Genomic DNA, 24,761 nt, shown 5'->3' with positions numbered 1-24,761 from the left:
CTTCAGCAGTCTTCCAAGTGCCGGAAACCTGGAAATCCATGCTGCCACCTGCTGTGGATCAGACAGTGCGATGTGCTCATCAGATTGTGACCCCGAGGATACTCCAGGACTGAGGTATGTGTTTCTGCGCTTGTGGAGGGTGTGGGTGAGCGCTGTGATGGGTCTTCAGTTAGGGTGTCATCACATTCTTCTTCCAAGTCGAGGACCTGGGTCGTGGATCCCCTTCGCTGCTTCCCACATGTGCTTGTGAAAGCAAGGAGAGATAATTAGTGCATGGCAGGGCACTGCAGAACAGGGGAACTCACTCACACCATGCTGTCTGATGGATCCTCACTTGGTTGAGCATCACCAACCTCACCATCAGCACAGGAACGGTCCAGATCATCGTCATGGGCCAGCTGGATGACTCTATTTTCAAAGTCCGTGAAGACCTTGATTTCAGGTATTCCTCCACCAGTCTGCGACCTCTCCCTCTTGTTGTGTGCCAGCTGGTCCTGCCTGAATAGAGATAGAGAGAGTGTAAGCAGGACGCCTGCCACGCTAGATGAGAAGGATGCCTGGCATGTGTGGGTGCTGAGTGGTGCCATAGATGGGATGAGGACACAATCCACAGGGCAGATGAAGGTGTGTATGAGAGAGTGAATGGTGATGTCCCTTAAGCTGGCAGTAAGTTCCCTCAGATGTGTGATGGGATTGTGAGTGTGTGAGTTGAGAGTGATGAGAAGAGTGACTTACCCTGGCAGAAGGAAGGCGATCATTCATCCTCTTGGGGCACTGGATGTTGTCCTCTTTTGCAGGGCGTTGGCGCTGACCACCACTGCAACCGCCTCCCATGCTGGATTTGTCACATTACTCGCTGGTCTTCGCCCAGAGCAGTGGTAAAGGACTTCACGGTGGGGCCTCCACTGTGTCCAGTAGGTGCCTGAGGGAGGCATTGCTAAATTTGGGGGTCAGCATGGTTCCTCCCTTTAGCAGCCATGTGTTTGCAGCAACTTCCAATCCCTCAGAGAGTGCTCACCCTGTGCAGGGGTGCCCTTTAAATACAGCGCCCAGATTACCAAAGGCCTGAGGTGACGGTGGGGCAGGCAAATCAGAGGCCGCCCCACCAGCGATCGGCAGTGTTTCCTGGAATGCATTATTAATGAGGTAGGACACGCCTGAAATGGGACAATATGGCACGAAAACTCACCATTGCAGCCAGCGGATAAAATAACTTTTTCATGCCCACTATCACACTTGGTGCAAATCTGGGATGATTCTGCCCAATGGTTTTGGTCTTCCCAATATTTTTTGGAGGGAAAAGCTGCTCATCTAGTACTGGATGTTAGAAAAGCAGTCTGATAGTTTAGAGATATTGAAGGCTGGTGGAGGCGATGCAAATCTCAGTGTTGTCAGTGTACATGTACAACCTAATGTGTTTTCGGCTGATAATCTTTTAAATGAAAACCAAATCAACAAAATTGGGATAAATCAGGCACAGCCCCTAATTCAGGTCAGCTGTAAAACCAAGAACAAAGTTTTAAAGGAAACTTACAAACTTTAAATCAAAATGTGATTAAAGGGGTCAACAAAACACCCCAGTCCCCGCGGTGCCCACCGAGCACGGAAGGCCTCGAGAGTGCCAGCAGACACCACGTGCTCCTTCTCCAGGGACATCCGGCAGCGAACGTAGCCGTGGAAGAGGGACAAACAATCGGGCGGGACTCCCCCGTCGATCGCCCGCTGCCTGGACCTGTTAATGGCCAACTTGGCCAGGCCCAGGAGCAGGTTCACGAGGAGGTCCTCCTCCTTCCCGACCCCCTTCCGCACCGGGTGCCCATAGATCAGGAGCGTGGGGCTGAAGTGCAAACAAAACATCAATAAAAGGTTTTTCAAATAACTAAAAAGGGAGTGCAGCCTACAACACCCTATGTATACATGGTCCACGGACTCCACAAGACCGCAAAAAGGGCACGTGTCCTGAGAGTCCGCGAACCAATGCATCCTCTTATTATAAGGGACTGCTGCATGCAACACCCTCCAACCCAGGTCTCCGATAGAAAGGGGGAGGACACCTCCGTAGAGGGCCTCCCATCGGGGGCCTCCGCCGCCGGACGGCAACAAGGCACGCCAGGGCGTGTCCGGTCGACGGACAAGGGCGAGAAAATGGAAGGTGTGCAGCAGCAGTCCGTACAAAAAGCTCCTCTTTGCCGAGCCAAAAGGCACAGAGGGCATGTCCCCAAGGCGGCTCATATTGCGGGGCACCAGCACCCGAGGGAGGGTTCGGGGCTTGGGGCCAATGTGGAATTCCATCCGAACAGGGGAACGCTCAGACGGAAGACCACCGCGCACCTGGGCCGCCTCAAGACCCAAAATAACGTCGGGTCCGAGCACGACCGTTCTCAGGTCTTGGATGGCATCGGCTGCGACCTGGACACTCACAGACGCGCGTCGCGCCAACTCCTGCGGGAGCATCCAGCCCAGTCTTCCGCCACCCAGCACGTCCCCGATTCTGGTCACCCCTGCGGCCACAGCCCTCCTCTCCGCCAACCACTGAAAAGGACAGAGGGGCGGATTCCTGAGCAGCGGCTCTCTGACGATAGCCGCTACTCCTGACGGGGGAGAGCTGCGTCGCGAGGCGACCACTTTCCAGACTTTGATCAGGTCCTGGTAAAAGACGGGCAACGCCTGCAAGGAGCCACCAAGGCCCAGCTGTTCTATAAACAGGAGCTGCACGTCATAATTCAGGCCGTGCACCTGACGGAGGAAATACGTCATCAGGGCACACCATCTAGGAGGAGGCTCGACGTAGAGGTATCGCTGCAGGGTCTGAAGGCGGAAAGTCACCACCTGTGTGCGTAGGCACACTAGCGCCTGACCACCCTCCCTAAGCGGGAGACTCAGAACCTCGGCAGCGACCCAGTGCAATCTTTTGTCCCAGAAGAAGTCGACTAACAATCTCTGGATTCTTGTGACAAAGTCCGGGGGAGGGGTCAAAGTGACCAGCCGATACCACAACATGGCGGCGATCAGCTGGTTTATGACCAGAACTCGACCTCGGTAAGATAGCACTCGGAGCAGTCCTGTCCAGCGCCGCAGGCGAGCGGTGACTTTCGTCTCCAGTTCCTGCCAGTTTGCCGGCCAGGATTCCTCAGCGGGGCAGAGATGGACCCCCAGGTAGAGGAGGCTGGTCCTGCTCCAGGTGAAAGGCCTGAGCTCCTCGGGTAGGGGATCCATCTGCCACTGACCGACCAGGAGTCCAGAACATTTACCCCAGTTGATCCTGGCAGAAGAAGCGGCAGAGTAGACCTCCTGGCACTCGCGCATCCTCCGCATGTCAGCCGGGTCACTAAACATAAGGAGCACGTCATCGGCGTAAGCCGAAAGGACCACCCTGATGCCCGGCCCGCGCAGAACCAATCCCGACAACCTCCTCCGCAAGAGGCGCAGGAAAGGCTCCACGCAGATAGAATACAACTGGCCAGACAGGGAGCAGCCCTGACGTACCCCTCTCCCAAAGCGAAGGGGCGCCGTCAGGGACCCGTTAACCTTCACTAGACACTCCGCGGCGGTGTACAGAAGTCGGATCCGGGCGACAAAATGCGTCCCGAACCCGAAAGCTCGCAGAGTTCCGAGTAAGTATTCGTGATCCACCCTGTCGAACGCCTTCTCCTGATCGAGAGACAGGAAGGCGCTCGACAGACCAGCCCTCTAAAAGGAGACTGGCATGTGCCAAATTAACCACCTGCTGATATTTGTAATTCTTTCGAGTACAAACCCATTTCCATCTGTTTCAGATGAAGTTACATTGTTTTATGGTTTGCCATTGTGAGATTTGAACTCTTGATACTCTTTTGAGTAAACCTGTTTCCACCTGTTTCAGATGAAGTTACATTGTTTCATAGTTTGCCATTGTGAGATTTGAACTCTTGATAATCTTTTAAATGCGATTTTCGTGGTTTAGCATCTTTCTTTTGTAACTCTTTCGAGTACAAACCCATTTCCATCTGTTTCAGATGAAGTTACATTGTTTCATAGTTTGCCATTGTGAGATTTGAACTCTTGATCTTGGGGTTACAAACCCAGTACCATAACCACTTGGTTATTTAGGCCAAGCTAAAGATGTTTCAGATGAAGTTACATTATTTCATAATTTGCTATTGTGAGATTTGAACACTTGATCTTGGGGTTACAAACCCAGTACCATAACCACTTGGCTATTTAGGCCAAGCACTCTTGATAATCTTTTTTTTTAAATGCGATTTTCGTGGTTTAGCATCTTTCTTTTGTAACTCTTTCGAGTACAAACCCATTTCCATCTGTTTCAGATGAAGTTACATTGTTTCATAGTTTGCCATTGTGAGATTTGAACTCTTGATACTCTTTTGAGTAAACCTGTTTCCATCTGTTTCAGATGAAGTTATATTGTTTCATAGTTTGCCATTGTGAGATTTGAACTCTTGATCTTGGGGTTGCAAACCCAGTACCATAACCACTTGGCTATTCAGGCCAAGCCCCTGATTGGCTTGTAGTTGCTTCCCTTTTATAAACACAGTCCCAAGATTAACATTGACCATTAACACCTGTCTACCTCCCTGATTATAAACATTACATTACTACACTGGTGTTATGGGCTTGGCCTAAATAGCCAAGTGGTTATGGTACTGGGTTTGTAACCCTAAGATCAAAAGTTAAATCTCACAATGGCAAAACTATGAAACAATGCAACTTTATCTGAAAAAACAGATGGAAATGTGTTGTACTCGAAAGAGTTACACCAGTTCCCTCTTAAGTACAGGCCACTGGGTTATATCAAGAGTTCAAATCTCACCATGGCAAACTATGAAACAATGTAACTTCATCTGAATAGGAACAGATGGAAATGTGTTTGTACTCGAAAGAGTTACACTGGTATGATTCCTAATGCAATGGGGGAGGTGGTAGTAGCATAGTAATATTGTCACTGGACTGGTATTCAGACACCCAAAGCAATTCTCTGGGGACTGGAGTTTGAATCCCACCACAGCAGACAGTGGAATTTGAATTCAATAAAAATCTGGAATAAAAACATAAAACCATTGTCGATTGTAATAAAAATCCATCTAGTTCACTAATGCCCTTAAGGGAAGGAAACCTGCCATCCTTAACTGGTCTGGCCTACATGTAACTCCAGACCTACAGCAATGAACAAGGGTAATCAGGGATGGGCAATAATGCTGACCCACCCAACAACTCCCACATCCCATAAGCAAATAAAAAAAAATTGTTGTTTATAGATTGGGATTATGTTAAAACATTACTCTAGCCAATCTTTGTGTCTATATGATAACATTGTTCCATGATGTTACTAGGGGGAATCACTGTGTTAGCCTATAAGATAATAGTGGCTTGGATTTCATGGTCAGTGGTGAAGGAATAGCATTCGCCATTCGTTGCACCCACAATGGTGTTCCAGTGTTTTGTGATCCTTCCAGTAAGATGCCCTCTAAAGGGGATCTGTGGTGCATGAGAGCAGGGCAAGCAACAGCCAATCAGATTGAAGATTCCTTACTGAGACAGACAGGAACTGAATTTGAAGGTGTAAATGGGAATATTTTATTCATTTTAAAATCAGTTACAGAAAGTGAAATGAAGTGAGGGAAAGAAAGATGGATTGAGAGAGAGAAACAGTGAGAGATAAAAGGGCAGAAAGAAAAAGTAGAAGAAAATATATTTTAAAAGATCAAAATTTCAAAAAGAAATTGTGTGGGCTCTTAAGGGAAATTAACTTACAGGGTAGGGGGTTACAGCATGGATAATAGGACTGACTGGATTGCTCTACAGAGAGCTAACATGGACTTGATGTGATGAATGGCCTCATTCTGTGCTTTAATGACTCTGTGGGACAGATTTTGGCTACTGAGGTGGGTCACTCAAGTCGGGAAATTTTGCAGCTTTCACTCCAGCAAAGCAACTGCAGGATAGAGTCAGGCCCACTGACCCCAGAAGCCTCAGTTCTCTGAGACTTTGTCCCAGTTGTTTTAGAAGCTTTTAGGCCCTCTAGCCCTTACCTCTTACACCACCTCAAAACCTCCCCTCTACAATCCACCCCCATGGACCCCATACCCTCCATGCCACTTCCATAGCCATTCACCCAGTATCCACTATGGGCAGACCTCAAAAGCCATGTGGAGATGAAAAAAATAAACCTCTAACAATCTAATATAGCTCTCGTTTATACACACTTGATAATGAAAACAACTCTCATTCATAAAATCCATTCAAATCTTTTAAATCTCCTCAAGTAGTTAATTTCTTATAAAAGCAAATAAACTTCTGTTCAGACCCTATAAAAGACAGATAATCCTTTATTGCTTCTTTAAGCTGTCGATCAAACTGTGAACTCAGAGCCCCTTGCTGAGCAAATTGTATCTTTTGAAACTTGGCCAAGCATTCATAATGTCATAATGATAGCCCTTGGAGAAATATCAACCAAGAGCACCATTGAATTTGCACAGCTAGATGCTGCTGTTTTTTTTTCTCCTGTTGATGCTTGTCAAACAAAGCGCCCAACAGACAGTTTTATTTTTAACGCTCACTGACAGCTGCAGCCTGTTTTTTAAAGTTTAAAGAGCTGGGCATTTAAAAACTTCAGATTGTGACATTTGTACAGACCTTATCACCCTTCAAGAGAGTTTACATCTACTCCATTAATTCATGACTCTCCCACTGCAGTTGAGGTCCCTGCAGCAGCCAAAATGGGATCTGCTTGAACTCAGCACTAAGTTCAAATAGCCCTGCTGAGCTTCAGTTTCCCTTCTGTTTGAAGCACACCTCATCTCCTTTTCCCTACTGGCAACATATGGTTCTGTCAGAAATAGGGGTGAGATTTCCTATTGGGTCCTGCCCGGCCTTTTTAAAGGTCCGCAGAGTCTTTGCGATTCCACAAAAACCAAGTTCTGTGATTCTTTGAAGCAACGAAAAGGTAACTCCAACAATGGTTGTATTCTGAAGGAACGAGAATTTATACTTGTAAAAGTAAACGTTGAGTACCAGAGGTTGCTGTTTGATTTACTCGAGATTAACAGAAAATGATGATAGTCTCACCATTACTCCTATCACAAGATCTGTGCCATTATACCATGATGTTAATACAGTGAATCACCATGCCTATATGTATGATAATATAATGTCATGATTCATGGGGAATCATTGGATGTGTTTATATGATAACATTGTATATTGATGTTACTGTAGGGAATGGCTGTGCTGGTGCCTATAATAATATCACTTCATTATATAATAACATTGTAGCATGATGTTCCAACAGGAATTGCTGTGTCTGTTTATATAACATTGCAGTATTCTTTTACAATTGGAAGCTCTGTATGTGTAGATTTGATGATGTTGTATCATGATGTTACTTTAGGAAACAGATATTGGCCAGGGCACCAAGGGAACTCCCCTGCTCTTATTCAAAATTGTTTTTTTTTACTTACGTCCACGTAAGGGGGCAGATGGATCCTCAGTTTAGCGTCTCATCCATAAGACAGAACCTCTAACAGTGCATCCCATCAGTGCTGCACTAAAGTGCCAGTATTGATTTTTATCCTTAGTCTAGGAAGTTAGACTTGAATCCACGACCTTCTTGATTCGGTGACAAAAGTACTACCAACTCATGCACAGCTGATACTGGATTTTATTCTTCTATTTAATGCATGCAATTTACAAACATTTTTAACCCTCTTATCAACCTCCCTGTCACCTTTAAGGATTTATGTGTATATGGTCGACAAGGTCTTTCTACTCACCTACATGTCAAAATCATGCCATTTATATTATATAACCTTTGCAAATTAGGCCTAACAAAGTGCATCAGTTCACATTTCCTACATTACTTGATCTTGTTATCTTGATGTTATGTAGTTAATTGTGTGTGTATACCTGATCATGCTGTATCATTATATATATTAACATTATATCATGGTGCTACTATAGGGAGTCACTCTCTATAGAACATTATATTATGATGTTACTGCAGGGTATCACTGTGTGTATTTATATAATAACACTGTGTCATGATGTTAATACAGGAAATCACTCTGTGTTTGTGATGAAGGTGTGCCATGATGTCAGCACAGGCAATGACTCTCTTCAACCTGCTTATTTTAACTTGTTTATTTCACATGGTATATATTTTGAGTCTGTGAACGGAGGAATTTCAATTAAATGTGTTAGTTGCTGGGGTTTCAGTTCACTGACATTTCTGACTGATTTCTTAATGGAAATCCACTACGAAACATCTGGAGCCAATTAGCGTTCTCATATCAGTCCAGAAGTACAGCTGTTCCACCTGATTCAAGCTGGCAGCTCAGCAGTATCACCACTGCTTTAGAGTCATTCACTGAAAATTGCTCAGTGACTTTTATGTGACAGATGGGTCTATCCTTGGCTGATTACATATCCCACTTTTAATGTCTGAGGGCCCCTACAGATAAAACAGGGACCCCTGGACCCACAGGAAACCATCATTTCAACGTATCCCATAAAGGTACAAGTGCTGGCCCTCTCTTGGCAGGAACAAGCATTCCATTGAAGAATAAAGGAAGAGATAAGGCAATTTTTTTTCACTCAGTGTCCTGAATCTTTGTAACTGTCTTCCTGTAAAGGGGGTGGAAGCAGAGCCTTTGAATATTTTTAAGGCAGAGGTGGTTAGATTCTTGGTAAGCAACGGGGTAATAGGTTATAGGTGGTAGGTGAGATGCAGATTTCGGAGGAGGCTCGAGGGGCTGAATGGCCTATTCCTCCTTGTTCATACGTTTGTAGGATAAGGGTGAAATTGGATGTATCCCTGCACCAGAATGAATTGGTCCACATAATACTCACCTCAGAACTTAACTAAATTAGTTCAGTGATCTGCAGACATCCACAACACATCCCGGAGCAGCTTATCAGTGAAGTGGATTTACATTTTGGGCTACATCCCTCAATAGATCCTGTGTGGGGCAAGAGAAGCAACCGGGATGGGGCTTAACCAGCCCCCCAATTGCAAAGTTTCCATCCATTAGCAAAATACAAGAGAAGTATGCACAAAAAATTTTAAACATTTTCACAGATACACCTTGGTCAACAGAGCCAATCAGGAGCTGCTTCAATAAAATAGTAACAACAGCTTCTTCCATGTTGAAAACCTTCCAAAGTGAGTCACACAGGAGAAGCAGATAGTGAGTCATAATGAAATGCCTTGGAGAAATAGTTAAAAGCTTTGTTTAGCCACCAAGTCTTCCAGAAGCCTTCAAAAGCAGGGAGGGAGCTAGCAAGGCAGTGGAATGGAAGGGAAGATATCCAGAGAATTAGTGCCAAGATGGCTGAAGATTATGCCTATTATTGGGGAGCAGCAGGAGAGTAGGGTGTAATACATAAGAAGCCATGACTGGAGGACCGGAGGACACAAGACAACACATGGGGCTGGGAGAGTTTGCAGCAATAGGGTCAGCTGAAACATTGAAAGGAACGATAAATGACAGCAAGGTTTTGGGACACAAGGAGCTATCGGAGATCCACAAGGACTGGGAAATGGGTGAGTGGAGCTTACTGTGAGACAGGAGTCTTCATAATTCTTCAACTGGAGGAAACCCTGACACAGTTTGACTTGGTGATGGGCAGTCAGTGTGAGGAGTAATGGAGTTGAGGGAGATGCTGCAAAGGTAGAGCTGGGTACATCAGAATATAGATGTGATAGCAATAAAGATGAATTTATTACCTTTCTGTTCATGTGACTAGCATTGTGGCAATCCATTAGAATCAGCCGTGTCCAAAAATATGGTCTATCCTTCAACCACTAAAACTGACAGGAAATTTATTGAGATTATAACTCTTCTGACCAACCTTATGGTGCACACCAATCTCTTGTGATGCTGTGCATGGGGAAACAAGACCAAAGTGTAGGTGAAATAAGAACAGAAAACGCTGGAAAAACTCAGCAGGTCTGATAGCATCTGTGGAGAGTAAACAGAGTTAACGTTTGATCCTTCTTCAGAGCGTAGTGAGGGTGAAGAGGTTTCGAGGGCTGGAGATAACTGGACCAGCGGGTGTGAAGATATAATTCAATCCCTATTTTAAAGCTACAATTGTGTCTTTATTTTATTATTATTTGCAGTTAAATAACAAAAAATGAGATAATTTGGGAAGCAGAGGTGCTATGGCACCACCACTGGCTGATGGGTGTAATTACAGTGTGACAGGTTTACATAGACAATTTCCTTGATAAACACTGACATGGAAATTATAATGGAAGACATTGAGACAGAATTGTAATAAAAAAAAGAAATGGCAACATGAAATAATATTGTGTAGACAGGAAGTGTGAACAGGTACAAGGATTTTAACATATTAAAGCCTGTAAATAGCAAAGCTCCTAATTTACCACTGGGGACGTCTGTTAGAGTCGATTGGAAACAAAAAGGCTGCAGGCGAGCTTTCAAATTTAGAAGGAGTGTATAAAAGTTGTGACTCTACTGAAATTGAAAGCTCTGCGCTCTGTATCTGATGAGACAGATACAGAACTCACAGAGAACCATGTTCTGTTACTGTCTTACTTGGTGAATCCAGCTGATTCCAATTCCTTTTCCTCTCACAGTCCAAGGCTCTACGGGAACGATGGCTGCTGGAGGGAATTCCTTCATCGGCAGCAGAGGAGGATGAGGGGATGAAGAAACAGTTCCAGGAGGACAGTGTCAAAACTAAACAGATGGAGGAGACCATCCAGAGGTAACTGGAAGACAGTCTGATCATGAGCTATTATATCACTTAAGAGTAATAGGCAGGAAAACACTGAGTTGCTGTTATTTATATGGGTTTTCCAAGAGGGGCTTCTCTGCACTTTTATTGAAAGTAAGAAGCAGCATCACACATGCAGGTTTGACCAGGCAGTAAGAGAGATCCGTAGGCCAAGCAACCAACTATCATGGAATTTGAATAGTCTAAGGACAGGTTTTCATTGGAACGAAGAGCAATGAGAAAACATGTGGCTCTTTGATGGTGAGTGGAGACAGAACAAAGCTATTTAACTTCCTCAGGCAAAAGGTGGACTTGTTTCTGTCTGGGGAAGACATCGTACAAGAGCCTTTTTAAATCGAGAGTCATCTCCCAGACTTGAGACAGCACATTTCCTGTTTTTCCCCTGCTAATTGCCCATTTTATCTGGTTTTTATTTTGTCTTATTCCTCTCCCAGGAAATTACATGGCAGTGGAGGAATGGGGATAGAGTGTAGGAAGCATCTGCATTGTGAAGGATAAGACAAGGGGACTGTATAGGTTGGCTAGATAGACCAGTGGATCTCTTCCTGTCCAACATTTTCCATTGAATTCAGCCAGTGGAAGACAGTTTCCTCTGTTGTAGAGAAATTGTAGGCTGCAGAACAAAAGTTTAAAGTTAAACTTTAAAGTTAAATTGTCCCCACAGTCCCATTATTGGTCATGTGCCAACCACATCCCTCCTCATAGAAGCCCTGCCACATCCACCCCAACTTCCCACACCAGTTGGAAAGTGAATAGATCCTTCATTGGATGATATTTGGCTGTTAGACAAGGGCAGTTTTTCCCATCTCAGTTATCTTTATAACCAACAATCAAATTCTTCAAAGAATCAATTTTTAAGAAAATACTCCATGTGTTTATCACCCTTATGATTTTTTTGCCTGGGTTGCTCGCAACAATGTCCTGGAATCTTCAGAATTCTCTACCCCAGAGGGCTGTAGTCATTGAATATATTCAAAACTGGGATCGATAGATTTTTGGACACCAAGGGTCATGGGCATTGGGCAGCCATAGTCATATTGAATGATGTAGCAGCCTCAAGGGACTGAATGGTCTCTATCTTTTTATGTTCTTATTAGTCTTTAATTTCTGGAGGCTACAGGGCAGTCCTGGAGGGTTGGCAACTTCAGAAAATGAGTGCCATGGAAAAATGAATGGTAACCCGCCAACTCCAGTACTGGAGAAAGGTACACCCAGAATGGGGGAGCAAGAAGGGAGTCTGTTTGTGGGACAGGAAAGGACAGAATAGGCTAGGTACTGGCCCCTCAAAAAATAAATAAAAACTTACCTTCCAGTTTCCTTTATGAATGGACCTCCAGCTCCAACAGTTGACCTAAATTGGCCATCAGGGTCCTCTATAGACTGGGGGACTCTTATGTGCTTATTAAAAGGGACCTAATTTCTGGCAAGGATGAATGGTTCTGGTCTCCCAGCACTAGGTCTCTGGGAATAGTCAGTCACACTATCAGCGGGTGAGGGGTGGTGAGTTATACCCGCCATTTTCAGGGTTCTACTGCCTGCTGCACACAGAGCACGAAGTCTCATAAGCTCACCACCACACCACCACCACCACCAACCCCCCCCCCCCCCCCCCCCACCCCCCCCCCCCCCCCACCCCACCACCCCCACTGGTTTCTGAAAGTATTTAATTTGCTGTTGGACAAAATGGCAGTATGAGAAATGGAACTGTTATGGATTTAATGGACATTTCCCACTCAACAAAGGCAATCTCATTTGTAAAATGGAAGCCTTCCTCCAAGAGTATTGCAGCTGGTCAATCTCAGGGAAACTCAGTTTGTTTGTTGTTTGCTGCTAAATGGGGGGTCTTATCAAAGCGATATCAGGTTGTTCTTTATATCCACTCTCTTCCCTGGGGATAGTGAAATGATTTGCAGATTAAATGAGTCTGACAGGGTGCAATTTTATTATTTTTCATCTTCAGTCTTCCCTCAAAGAATAGAGTGAAGCAGTGGGAGCATCCAAAGGCTGATCATCAGTCTGTGACGTGAGCACCCTATTCATAATCATCTTTACACCAACCAGTAGGGTAGTGAGTCCTGTCCAATGGAAGAGTTTTATAGGCTGCCATAACCCATACAATGAAAAGGGGGATGGGCATCCACTGGACATGCGTATCCTGCTGCGTCGCAATCCAGAATTCAGAACCAAACCTCTAATGCCACACACTGGGACTGTCTAGGGTTCTAACCCTTCATCTACTGGCTCAGAGACATGGATGCTACCATAAATCTAAAGGCTTGGTCCTAGTGCTGTGCCTGTTAGGGAGCTCAGAGTAACCTGCAACGAGCATGATTTGGGGCCTGTGATAGACAGAAAAAGCCTTTGATGGAGCAAAGTGAGACACATGGCTCATGCACTCTTGGAACCATGAATGCTTCTAGCAAGGCATCCTGAACAACAGGGAGCAGAGCAAGAGCCATGAACTCCCACTCATCAGAACACAGTGTCACTCAGATCAGATGTTTTAACTCATCATGTGACCATGCTCCAAACACAACCCACAGGCTGTTCTCTTCAAATTTTCTGAAGTTATAACACTCTTCAGATACCTCAGGAATACTCAAACACAAGGTGAAACCAGTGATTTGCAGAGACTCGATCACAGGCTGAGTTCAAATTGCATTGTCTTCATCAAGGAATGTTGGCCAAGTTTTGTAGTTGTGAAGGGGAGGAACAGAGCAGAGCTCTCACCATGGCGACACCTCTCAACAAGGCTAAGATGCAGCCACTTTTTCATAAATTGACCCTTTAAACACAACAGGAGTGATAATAAAGAGATAAAAAGCAAACCTGCAAATCCATATTAGAAATAGAAAGCATTGGAAGTGTGCAGAGGGTCAATCATCCCACAAGCCTTCAGCTGCCTACGTCCCACGGTGTCACAAATGGCAACCAGCAAACTCCAGTACTGGGAAAAGGTATATCCAGGATGGGGGAGCAAGGAGGAGTCTGTTTGTTGTGGAGGGGGTGGGGTGATAGAACAGGCCAGTTGTCTTTGTAGAGCCTGGTGGATCACTTTCTACTCCTCCTGGCACCTAAAGAAATAAACAACAACTCACATTCCGGCCTCCTCTATGGATGGACCTCCAATTACTCCAACAGTTAATTTAAAATGGCTGTCAGGGTCCTACACTGTAGGACTCTTATTTGCATATTAAAAGGGATCTAATGCCTAGCAAGAGTGAGAGTTCTCCTCCCTGTAGCCCATTGCTTTTCCAAGTCACACTGCCTATTTAGATCTTCTTTAAGACACACCTTTTTTGAGCAAATCTTCCCCCTCCCCCTCAGCTGATTCCTGATCTCTCCTGTTTGACTTGGCCTCCATTTTATCCTTTTGTCTCTGTGACCCCCCACCTCAGCTCACCTTTCAGCAATCCAGGTAGGGCTGCCAACTCTGAGATTTGGAGTTTCCAAAATTCAAAGTTAATCTCCAATACATCACTGCAAGCAGCAAAGTTAATCTCCAATGCATCACTGCAAGCAGCCCAGCGAGAAAAAAAATCACTGGGCCATGATAAACAACATGTGTGTTTTTCGTCTTTGTTTCTTAGCTAAAGAAATATTGGTGAAAAGTATTTTCAAAAAGTGGTTGAATTGAGTGGGGCAGTTGGAGCCCGGAGGTGACACAATGAACTTTCCAGGAAATATGCCCAAGGAAAGTTGGCAACTCTAGGCACTTTGGATAAATGGTATTTATTTGTTTGTTGTTGAAATAAGATGTGACAGGTTGACATTCCAAATGGTTTCTTTCAGTGGAAAAGGAACTTGGAGTTTTTGACGGGGGAAACCAGAGAGCAGCTGGAGATAAAACAGGGACATTCCATCTCAGCTGCCAGTGGCCTGCCAAACATTATCAAAGGATTTTCTAATTGGTGCAGACTGTTATGTCTAATGCATTAATGACACCAAATTAATTAAAAAGGCTCCATAATGGTCTTTTCGATTCACCATCTTCTTTCTTCCTTTTAAAATATATTATGCTTCTTTGGAGAAGTCAACTTTGCTTTCAATGAAAAAGGTGCAATATTTAAAACTATTTCTGTGGGATATTTAACAGCCATTACAGTTGGTGTTGCAGACACTGTTTGCAAACTGTCAGATACAGCCTTAATGAGCTCTTAAACGTCAGATTCCCAGAAACTTGTTTTTCGTCTTCACCCGTGAAGCATCTCAATCGTTCAAGAGGAATTCATTTTTCTCTGCAATGTAGCCTCTGAACTAGACTCCACAAAGGTGAGATGGATGGGACTGGGTTGGGAGGTTGAGGAGGGAGGGGAAGCCAAGGATAAGACTGACCTTGTTTTTCTCGGCTGTTGGGTTTCAGCTGGTGAAAGAGATTTCCTCATCTACAGTCACACAGGCACTGGGAAGTAGACAGACATTGTTACAGGCTGCTCTCTATAAACATGTAACAATGCCCCAGTGTTAGGGGCATTGGCTTCAACTGTTCTTGAAGAATCCTGAATTGGGGCCCAAATCAATATGTACTTTTAGAATTCAGCTCCTAAACACAGAAGCTTGTATAGCAGTTACCGGATCTAGAATTTCTTAAGTATCTCACGACAAGTTTTTAAAAAATGTGCATTTATAGAGCACTTTTCACAACCATTGGATGTCTCAAAGCACTTCACCGCCAGTGAAGTACTTTTTAAGTGTAGTCATTGTTGTAATGCAGGAAATATTGCAGGCAATTTGTGCACAGCAAGCTCCCACAAACAGCAATGTGATCGTGACCAGACAACATTTTTTTTCTGAGATATTGAGGGATAAATATTGGCCAGAACAATCAGGATAACTATCCCGCTGGTCTTCAGATAGTGCCAGGAGATTGGTTACGTCCACCTGAAATGGTAGGCAGGGCCTCAGGTTAACATCTTCTCCAAAAGACAGCACCTCCAGTAGCAGGGGGCTCTCTCAGTACTGCTCTGGAAGTGGCAACCTAGACTTTAGTGCTCAAGTCCCATGGGGCTTGAAGCCAGAACTTTATGACCCAGAGTGTTACCCACTGGCCCACAGCTGGCACAGTAATGAAACCGTTACATTACAGGGTTCATCATCCAGAGGCCTCAATGTGAATGTGTATTTAAATTCCAATATGACAGTTTGAACTCAGTTCAAACTCTGTGTGATTTGAAGATCAGTGCAAGTACTAGGATCAGAAATGCAGTCACTGAGCTGCTTCACCCTGACCTTCCAGAGTTCTTTCAATGTTTTAGCTGGAGACCTGTGATGTCCCAGCTCCTTCAGGAGGGGAGGGTAAGATTTCAGCAAATTTAGGCATTTCCCCAGGGTGAGCATCGGATTACAATATTCTTGCCCCTACATGGCAGAAACACACAACAATGGCATTGGTTAGCAAGTGGAGCCAGAGAACCAGCAGCCACCCAATTTCATTCTCTTGTTTGCCCCAGATCTGCCTCAGATCAGGCAGAACTGGAGAGAAAAATCTACCTCTCAATTCCTACTTGAAACAATGTGATGAGCAAAGATGTTTCTGGGCTGGTGATTGTGCTTTTTGTGAGGCAGTGTGATGTCTCTTTTCAAACTCCCCACTGAGATAGCCATGCTGGATTTGTCACACCAAATGTTTCATTCTGTTCCACAATCCCAGAATGAGACAAGGGCACAATTCAAGTCTCCTCAAACCCACTTCTCTGAGACATGGACCATTCCCAAACCACAACCTGCAAAGGCCAGTCACAGAGATCAGGCCAGCTCTCTGATAGATGCACAGGTCTGAGCAGCGCTTCCTTTCACCTTGCCCTACAAGATACAAGATGCAGCAACTCACCAAGGCTCCTTCAACATCATTTTCCAAACCCACAACTTCTACCATCTAGAAGGACAAGGGCAGAAATGTATGGGAACACCACCACTTGCAAGTTCCCCTCAAAGTCACACACCATCCTGACTTGGAAATATATCACTGTTCCTTCGCTGTTGCTGGGTCAAAATCCTGGAACTCCCTTCCTAACAGCACTGTGGCTGTACCTACACCACATGGACTGCAGCGGTTCAAGAAGGAAGCTCACCACCACCTTCTCAAGGGCAATTAGGGATGGGCAATAAAAATGCTGGCCCAGCCAGCGACACCCACGTCCCATTAGAGGATAAAAAAAAATGGAGTTTAGTTACAAAGCAGCCATGATCTAATTGAATGGAGGGACAGACCTGAGGGTGAATGTGCCTACTCCCTCTCTGCCTACTATGTTTACAAATACGAATCCAGTTGATTTTGATTTATTCTCCTAGCCAATGTCGTTCCTTCTCACTGAGAGACTTATGCTAGAGTACCAATTAATGAGTGATACTTACCCAATTGGGCATTCTTCAAGTTGCCATGAACACCAGCAGCGTAAGGGACAGCAGAACCTAATCCTGGCCTCTCCCCAAATCAAGTATTATTCGACAACATTTGAGGAATGGCTTCAATTGAAGAGAAATTCTCTCATTGTATTGTTAAATCACACTACAGTGAATCATGGAATATTACAGCACAGAAGGAGGCCATTCAGTGCATCGAATCTGCACCAGCTCTTTTGAAGAGCAATCCAGTTTGTTCCATTGACCCACTCTTACCCATGTTCCTGCATTTTTTTCTCTTCACGTTTTTATCAACTCCCTTTTGAACACTACAGTTGAATGTGTTTCTAACATTCTATCAGTGTATTTCAAATCCTCACCACTCGCTGTGCAAAAAGATTATTCTTCATGTTGCATCTTGTTCTTGTCAATCACCTTAAGAGCAGAATTTTACAGCCCTTTCACGGTGAGGGCAGGGCTGTAAAATGTGGTGAGCCGTCCACAATTCCATTGAGTGTGGCGGGACCATAAAATCCCGCCAGTGTAAAATTTCGTCATCTCCATCCTCTGGTTAGCATCCAATCAGCCATTGGAAATAGTTTATCTTTATTTGCTCTATCTAAATCCTTTATAATTTTAAACATCTCTATCAAATCTCCTCTTAGCCTTTAATGGTTTAAGGAGAACTTCAGCTTCTTCAGTCATTCCACCTAATCCAGTTAGTCCATTTCACTATAATCCACTCAATCCACCTCATTGTGATCGAGTCAATCCACCTCATTGTAATCCAGTCAATCCACTTCACTGTAATCCACTCAGTCCACCTCACTGTGATCCAGTCAATCCAACTCACTGTAATCCAGTCAATCCACTTCACTGTAATCCACTCAGTCCACCTCACTGTGATCCAGTCAATCCACTTCACTGTGATCCAGTCAATCTACCTCATTGTAATCCAGTCAATCTGCTTCACTGTAATCCACTCAAACCATCTCACCTTGATCAAGTCAATCCACCTCACTGTAATCCACTCAGTCCATCTCATTGTAATCCAGTCAACCCACCTCACTATAATCCAGTCAATCCACTTCACTGCAATCCACTGATTCCACTTCACTGTAATCCACTCAGTCCATCTCACTGTAATCCAGTCAACCCACCTCACTGTAATCCAGTCAATCCACCTCACTGTAATCCAGTCAATCCACCTCACTGTAATCCAGTCAATCCGCCTCACTGTAATCCAGTCAATCCGCCTCACTGTAATCCAGTCAATCTGTTTCATGGTAATCCACTATTACCGCCTCACTTTGATCCAGTCAATCCACCTCATTGTAATGCGGTCAATCCATCTCACTGTCATCCAATCAATCCACATCACTGTAATCCGGTCAATTCACTTCATTGTATTCCACTCAATCCACCTCACTGTAATCCATTCAATCCACCTCACTGTGATTGAGTCAATCCACATCACTGTAATCCAGTCAATCCACCTCACTGTGATCCAGTTAATCCACCTCACTGTAATCCAGTCAATCCACCTCACTGTGATTGAGTCAATACACATCACTGTAACCCAGCTAATCCACCTCACTGTGATCCAATCAACCTACCCCACTGTAATCCAGTTAATCCATTTCACTGTAATCCAGTTAATCTATCTCACTGTGATTGGATCAATCCACCTCATTGTGATCCAGTCAATCGACCTCACTGTAATCTAATTAACCCAATTCACTGTATTCCAGTCAATCCATCCAATTGCAATCCATTCAATCCCCTTCACTGTAATCCCACTCAATTCACCTCACTGTGTCCAGTCAATCCATTTTACTTTAATCCAGTTAATCCACTTCTCTGTAATCCCAGTCAATGCACTTCACAGTAATCAAGTCAATCCAACTCACTGAGTCACAGTCAATCCACCTCACAGTGATCCAGTTAATCCACTTTACTGAAATCCATTCAATCCATTTTACTGTAATCCAGTTAATCCACTTTACTGTGATCCACTCAATCCATCTCACTGTAATCCAGTCATTCCACCTCACTGTGATCCAGTCAATCCATCACATCATGATCCAGTCACAGAATCACAGAATCATAGTGCAGAAGGGGCCCTTTGGCCCACCGAATCTGCACTGACACGTGAGAAACACCTGTCCTATCTACCTAATTACATTTTCCAGCACTTGGCCATAGCCTTGAATGTTATAACGTGCCAAATGCTCATCCAGGTACTTTTTAAAGGATGTGAGGCAACCCGCCTCCACCACCCTCACAGGCAGCGCATTCCAGACCGTCAACACCCTCTGGGTAAAAAAGTTTTCCCTCACATTCCCCCTAAACCTCCTGCCCCTCACTATGAGTTAATGTCCCCTCGTTACTGACCCTTCAACTAAGGGGAACAGCTGCTCCCTATCCACCCTGTCCATGTCCCTCATAATCTTGTACACCTCAATCAGGTCGCCCCTCAGTCTTCTCTGCTCCAACGAAAACAACCCAAGTCTATCTAACCTCTCTTCATAACTTAAATGTTTCATCCTAGTCAACATCCTGGTGAATCTCCTCTGCACCCCCTCCAGTGCAATCACATCCTTCCTATAATGTGGCGAACAAAACTGCACACAGTACTCCAGCTGTGGCCTCACCAACGTTCTATACAACTCCAACATCCATCTCAACAGTCAATCTATCTCACTGTAATCCAGTTAATCCACCTCACTGTGATTGAGTCAATCCATCTCACTGTTACCCGGTCAATCCATCTCACTGTGATCCAGTCAATCCATCTCACTGTGATCCAGTCAATCCACCTCACTGTGATCAAGCCAATCCACCTGACTGTAATACAGTCAATTCACCTCACTGTAATCCTGTTAACCCACTTCACTGTAATCTACTCAATTCACCCCTTTGTGATCCAGTCAATCTATCTCACTGTCATCCAGTCAATCTATCTCACTGTCATCCAGTCAACCCACCTCACTGTGATCCAGCCAGTCCACCTCACTGTGATCCAGTCAGTCCACCTCACTGTAATCCAGTCAATCCACCTCACTGTGATCCAGTCAGTCCACCTCACTGTTGCTGGGTCAAAACCCTGAAACTCCCTCCCTAACAGCACTGTGGGTGTACCCACACCACAGGGACTGCAGCAGTTCAAGAAGGCAGCTCACCACAACCTTCTCAAGGGCAATTAGGGATGGGCAATAAATGCTGACCTGCCCAACAATGCCCGCAACCCATAAATTAATTTTAAAAAATGCGTGGAAAAGCTTTAAAAAAAAGCCATTCATAACTTGCTTTAGAAAAACTGTTGTTATAAGTGCCAATCAACCAGACCTTTAAAGTATCAATAGCAGAAACTATAAGAACGTTACACCTCTTTATTTTGTGTAAGTAACCTTTGAACGATTGACAAAATAGATCCAAGAAAAGAAGCAGTCAATTAAGCAATATTTTCCCTTATGTGCACCTGTTTTGACAAACTAGTGGAAGTCTGGGCTCTCAGCCCAAGTAATCCTGGAATCAGGTCCTATTAACAATTTTTACATGTCTGCAGAGGCACCCTGTATCTGTGAAAATCCAGCCCTAAATCTCTCCTCTACCCTTTCCAAAGCCTTCAAGCCTTTCCGAAAGTACAGTCCCCAGAATTGGGCTCAATACTCCAACTGGAGCTGAACTAGTGCTTCCCATAGATTTAGCATCACTTCCTAGGTTTTGTAGTCTAGGGGTTAAATTTTATGGCCCATTAGTGATGGGCTGCAAGGCAGAAGGACTGGAAAAATGGTGGGGGAAGGTGGGTGAGAGAGGAGTCCGATATCTTCTCACCGTAGTGCCATATTGCCATTAGCAGGAAAGTTGGCAGTTCAGCCTGCCCGCTTTGTAGAACATTGAACTAATTAACTGGCCAATTAATGACCACTTCTCACCTCCACTATTTTGCCCACACTAGGACAGCCTGCCACCACATTGAAGACTACCAGGTGAAACCTAGTGGCCTCCCAGTGGGTTCCAGGGAATGCCCTCAATCATGGGCACTCCATGTCCCAGGGAGGGCCTCCACAGTAGCAACAATGGCTGCTGTCATGGCAATGGCACTACCAGTTATCATTGATCCCTCCCCCAACCTATTGCCAGGTTGCCAGGCCTTAATCAGCTGCCTTTGCAGGTGCCAAGTCATTGAGGCATACTCTGATGTTACAGATTCAGCAAAGGCCATCGCTAATGGTGGCATTGCCGAGACTACAGAGCTGCCGGCTCTGTTGGAGCCAAAAGCTTTGGGGGATGGGCTGCCATCGTTAATTGGACAAATGTCCCATTGGTGGCCTCTTAATTGGCCACCATCAACAATATGTCACCCTGGGCCCCACTCCCGCTGAAGCAGGGTCACTTCCCACTTTCAGGAATTGCCAGCACGTAGCAAATTTCAGGTGTATGCCTCCATTTGTAAATCCCCAGATTCCATTTCCCTTATTAACCACTCTGGTAACCTATCCAGCCACATTCTTACATCCTTTTCTATCCCTTAGCCAATTTTGTATCCATGCAGCTGCTGCTCCTTTATCCCATGGGCTTCAAATTTACTAGCAAGCACTTTAGAAAACCCTTCTTGGAAAGCCCATGTACACCACATCAACTACACTGCCCTCATCTACCTTCTCTATTCCCTCATCAAAAAACTCAATCAAGTTAGTCAAACACAATCTGCCTTTAACAAATCCGCATTGACGCTCCTTTATTCATCCATACTTGTCCAAGCGGATGTTAATTTTCTCCTGGATTATTATTTCTAAAAGCTTTCCCAGCACCAGCAATAACTTGATTGGCCTATAATTGCCAGTTTTGTCCTTCTCCCCTTTTTTTGAACAAGGGTGCAACATTTTCAATTCTCCAGTCCTCTGGCACCACCTCTCTCTCTGCGGAGGAATGGAAGATTGTAACCAGCATTTCCACGATTTCTACTCTTCCTTCTCCAGCGTCCTCAGTTGTATCCCATCCAGACTGGGTGACTTATCCACTTTAAACACTGTCAGCCTTTCTAGACCACCAGTTTATCTATTATTATCTCATCCAATATCTCAATGTCCTCCTTATTTACTGTAGCTTTGGTAAAGTTCTCTCCCTTGGTAAACATCAATGCAAACTGTCTATTTACTACCTTCTGCCTCCATCGCCAGTGTGGTCATTAATCAACCCCATTGCTCCTCGACAATCATTTTACTATTAATATGCCTTTGGATTCCCTTTTATTTTAGGTGTCTATCTATTTTCAAATTATTTAATGTTTTCCTTACATCTTAATATGATGTAACAGTAAAGGAAAACTTGCATTTATATAGCACCTTTCACAACCTTAGCATATTCCAAGCTGCTTTGCAGCCCTTTCAAAATGTAGTCACTGTTGTAATGTAGGAAATGCAGCAGCCAATTTGCACACAGCAAGCTCCCACAAACAGCAGTGTGACAATGACCAGATAATCTGCTTTTAGTGATGTTAATTGAGGAATAATTATTGGACAGGGCACTAGAAGAACTCCCTTGTTCTTCTTCAAAAACTCTCATGGAATCTACCTCTATAAGGTTAACCTCTCATCCAAAAAACAGTACTTCTGACAGTGCAGCTCTCCTTCAGTACTGCAATGTAGCCTGTCCTGCGGTCTGTGGAGTTGGGCTTGTATGGCCTTCTGACTTTGAGACGAGTAGTATTCCCACTGATTCAGAACTGACAAAGATTATTGGGCCCACTCCCAAGCCTCGCTCCATATTTAGAATATATGAGAAAAAATGGCCGGGATTTTCCGGCCCCACCCACCGTTGGAATCATCCGGTCCCGCCGAAAGTCAATCGACTTTTGACTGGCCCATCGCATCTCCCGCGGTGGGTTCCACCACAGTGAGGCTGGGAAATCCCGGTCCCGGCCAATATCTAAAAATAGGACAATCATTCCACATAAATTACTGCCTGTTGAACACTTTACAATGGAGATTACAGTTATGTTATCATGTTTAAATCTACACTGGATTAAACTGGCCGAAGCAATGAAACTTGCAGCAAGGTCACTTTTCCCACAGCCATCTGCTCAATTACCCCTTGCAGTCACAGTGCATTTTTAGAGAGTCATTTGCAATGGAAGCTTTTATGATAAACCAATGCTTTTGACTATCTGTAGTTTATGAGGACATTTTTTTTCTTTGCCTGACCTTGTGCAGTGTAACTTGCATAGACTTTTCTTTTATTGGAAGTTTATACTGCTCTGCATTAATGCACAAGGTTGTATGAGATGATAATGGACTTTCAGGCCTGTCGCCAGACTTGAATTGCAATCCCAACTTGTTGGCTCTGAGTTGACTTTTGCTGCATTTCACCAACAACTCCCTGAGACCATCATTATTTTTGTTGGATCAGGGTATCCAGAACTATGGAGCTAATAACGGTAAAAATGACATTTATTACAGCTCCCATTTCCCAGATAAGATCTAGGCATATTCGTGGCCAGACATCCAGTCACTGTGTGGATTTTTCAAATAACAAAAGTTGTTTTGACCAGCTTGTTCTGTTACCATTGGAGAATGATGTTGATAATTGGGAATAAATGTGTTTCCTGAATTGTGAAGGAGACACATAGTGAAGGCTTGTTACATTGGCCCAACTGTGGGAAGAGATTTCCTCAGGGCAGCATGACCAGAGAAACCATACAACACTTCATAAATGGCTTTTCCCACTTCATTACATGATGCTGAGAGTACAATCTCTCAACCCCTCCCCCCGTTCCTTCACTGTCGCTGGGTCAAATCTTGGAGCTTCCTTCTTAGCAGCACTGTGGGTGTACCTACACCACATGGACTGCAGCGGTTCAAGAAGGCAACTCACCACCACCTTCTCAAGGGCAACTAGGGATGGGCAATAAATGCTGGCCCAGCCAGCAAAACCCACAATGCATGAATGAATATAAAAAGTGTCTCAGTTCTGCCAACATCAGTGCAATATTTCCCCAACTATACTCATTGGGGTAATTTTCCAATTAATGACAGTGTAAAACAGATGTTATTTCATCAGCCTCCTGTTTTACATTCACCAGGTTTATCTTTTTGTTGACTTCACTGGAAGACTCCCAGAATCCTTCAATCTTCATGACGTATCAATCTTCTGACTATCTTCTCTTTCCCAAAGCAAAACAAAGGTTCATCAAAGACTTTTTTCATGAAGAAACTACCCTTTTAATTACTTTCAAGGAAAATGGAGTTACTACGGGTAACTGTCAGCTAATTTGTCAATTAACCAGAATGGGTTAATTTACAATCCCTTCATGCTTGGAGTTTCAGTTCAGAATACGTGATTGGCTACACTGCTTGTCAAGTACGTGACTCTCAAACCAAGAGACACAGTAAGCATCCGGCTCAGCAGTTCATTCTTAGCTGCCCTACTGTGCACATCCCAAGCAGTGTTTCTGTTTTGTGTAGTGTGATGCTATTACTTTGATACATTACGTGCACGACGGTTGTGACAGGTCATGCAGCGGAGTCAATTAATCCAGCACTCTCCTGGTCAGCCTCCACCTTTCATCCTCCGTAAACTTCATCACGTTAAAACCTCTACTGCTCTTATTCTAATTCGCACAAAGCCCCTTTCACTCATCGCCCCCGTTCTCACTG

General features: G+C 44.5%; 1 protein-coding gene across 3 annotated transcripts in view; it reads left to right on the top strand.

Annotated features, from left to right (window-relative positions):
* palm1a (paralemmin 1a) overlaps positions 1–24,761 on the top strand; it is a 515,885-nt gene that overhangs the window by 440,522 nt on the left and 50,602 nt on the right. For all 3 annotated transcript variants that reach the window (XM_041204285.1, XM_041204287.1, XM_041204284.1), the window contains one exon: positions 10,598–10,728. In XM_041204285.1, the coding sequence (XP_041060219.1) occupies positions 10,598–10,728 (131 nt within the window). The remainder of the gene's footprint in view (positions 1–10,597; positions 10,729–24,761) is intronic.

The sequence above is a fragment of the Carcharodon carcharias genome, chromosome 14, assembly GCF_017639515.1.
Source record: "Carcharodon carcharias isolate sCarCar2 chromosome 14, sCarCar2.pri, whole genome shotgun sequence".
NCBI lineage: Eukaryota > Metazoa > Chordata > Chondrichthyes > Lamniformes > Lamnidae > Carcharodon > Carcharodon carcharias.
Note: the sequence above shows the minus strand (reverse complement) of the source record. Positions and strands in the feature narration are given on the sequence as shown.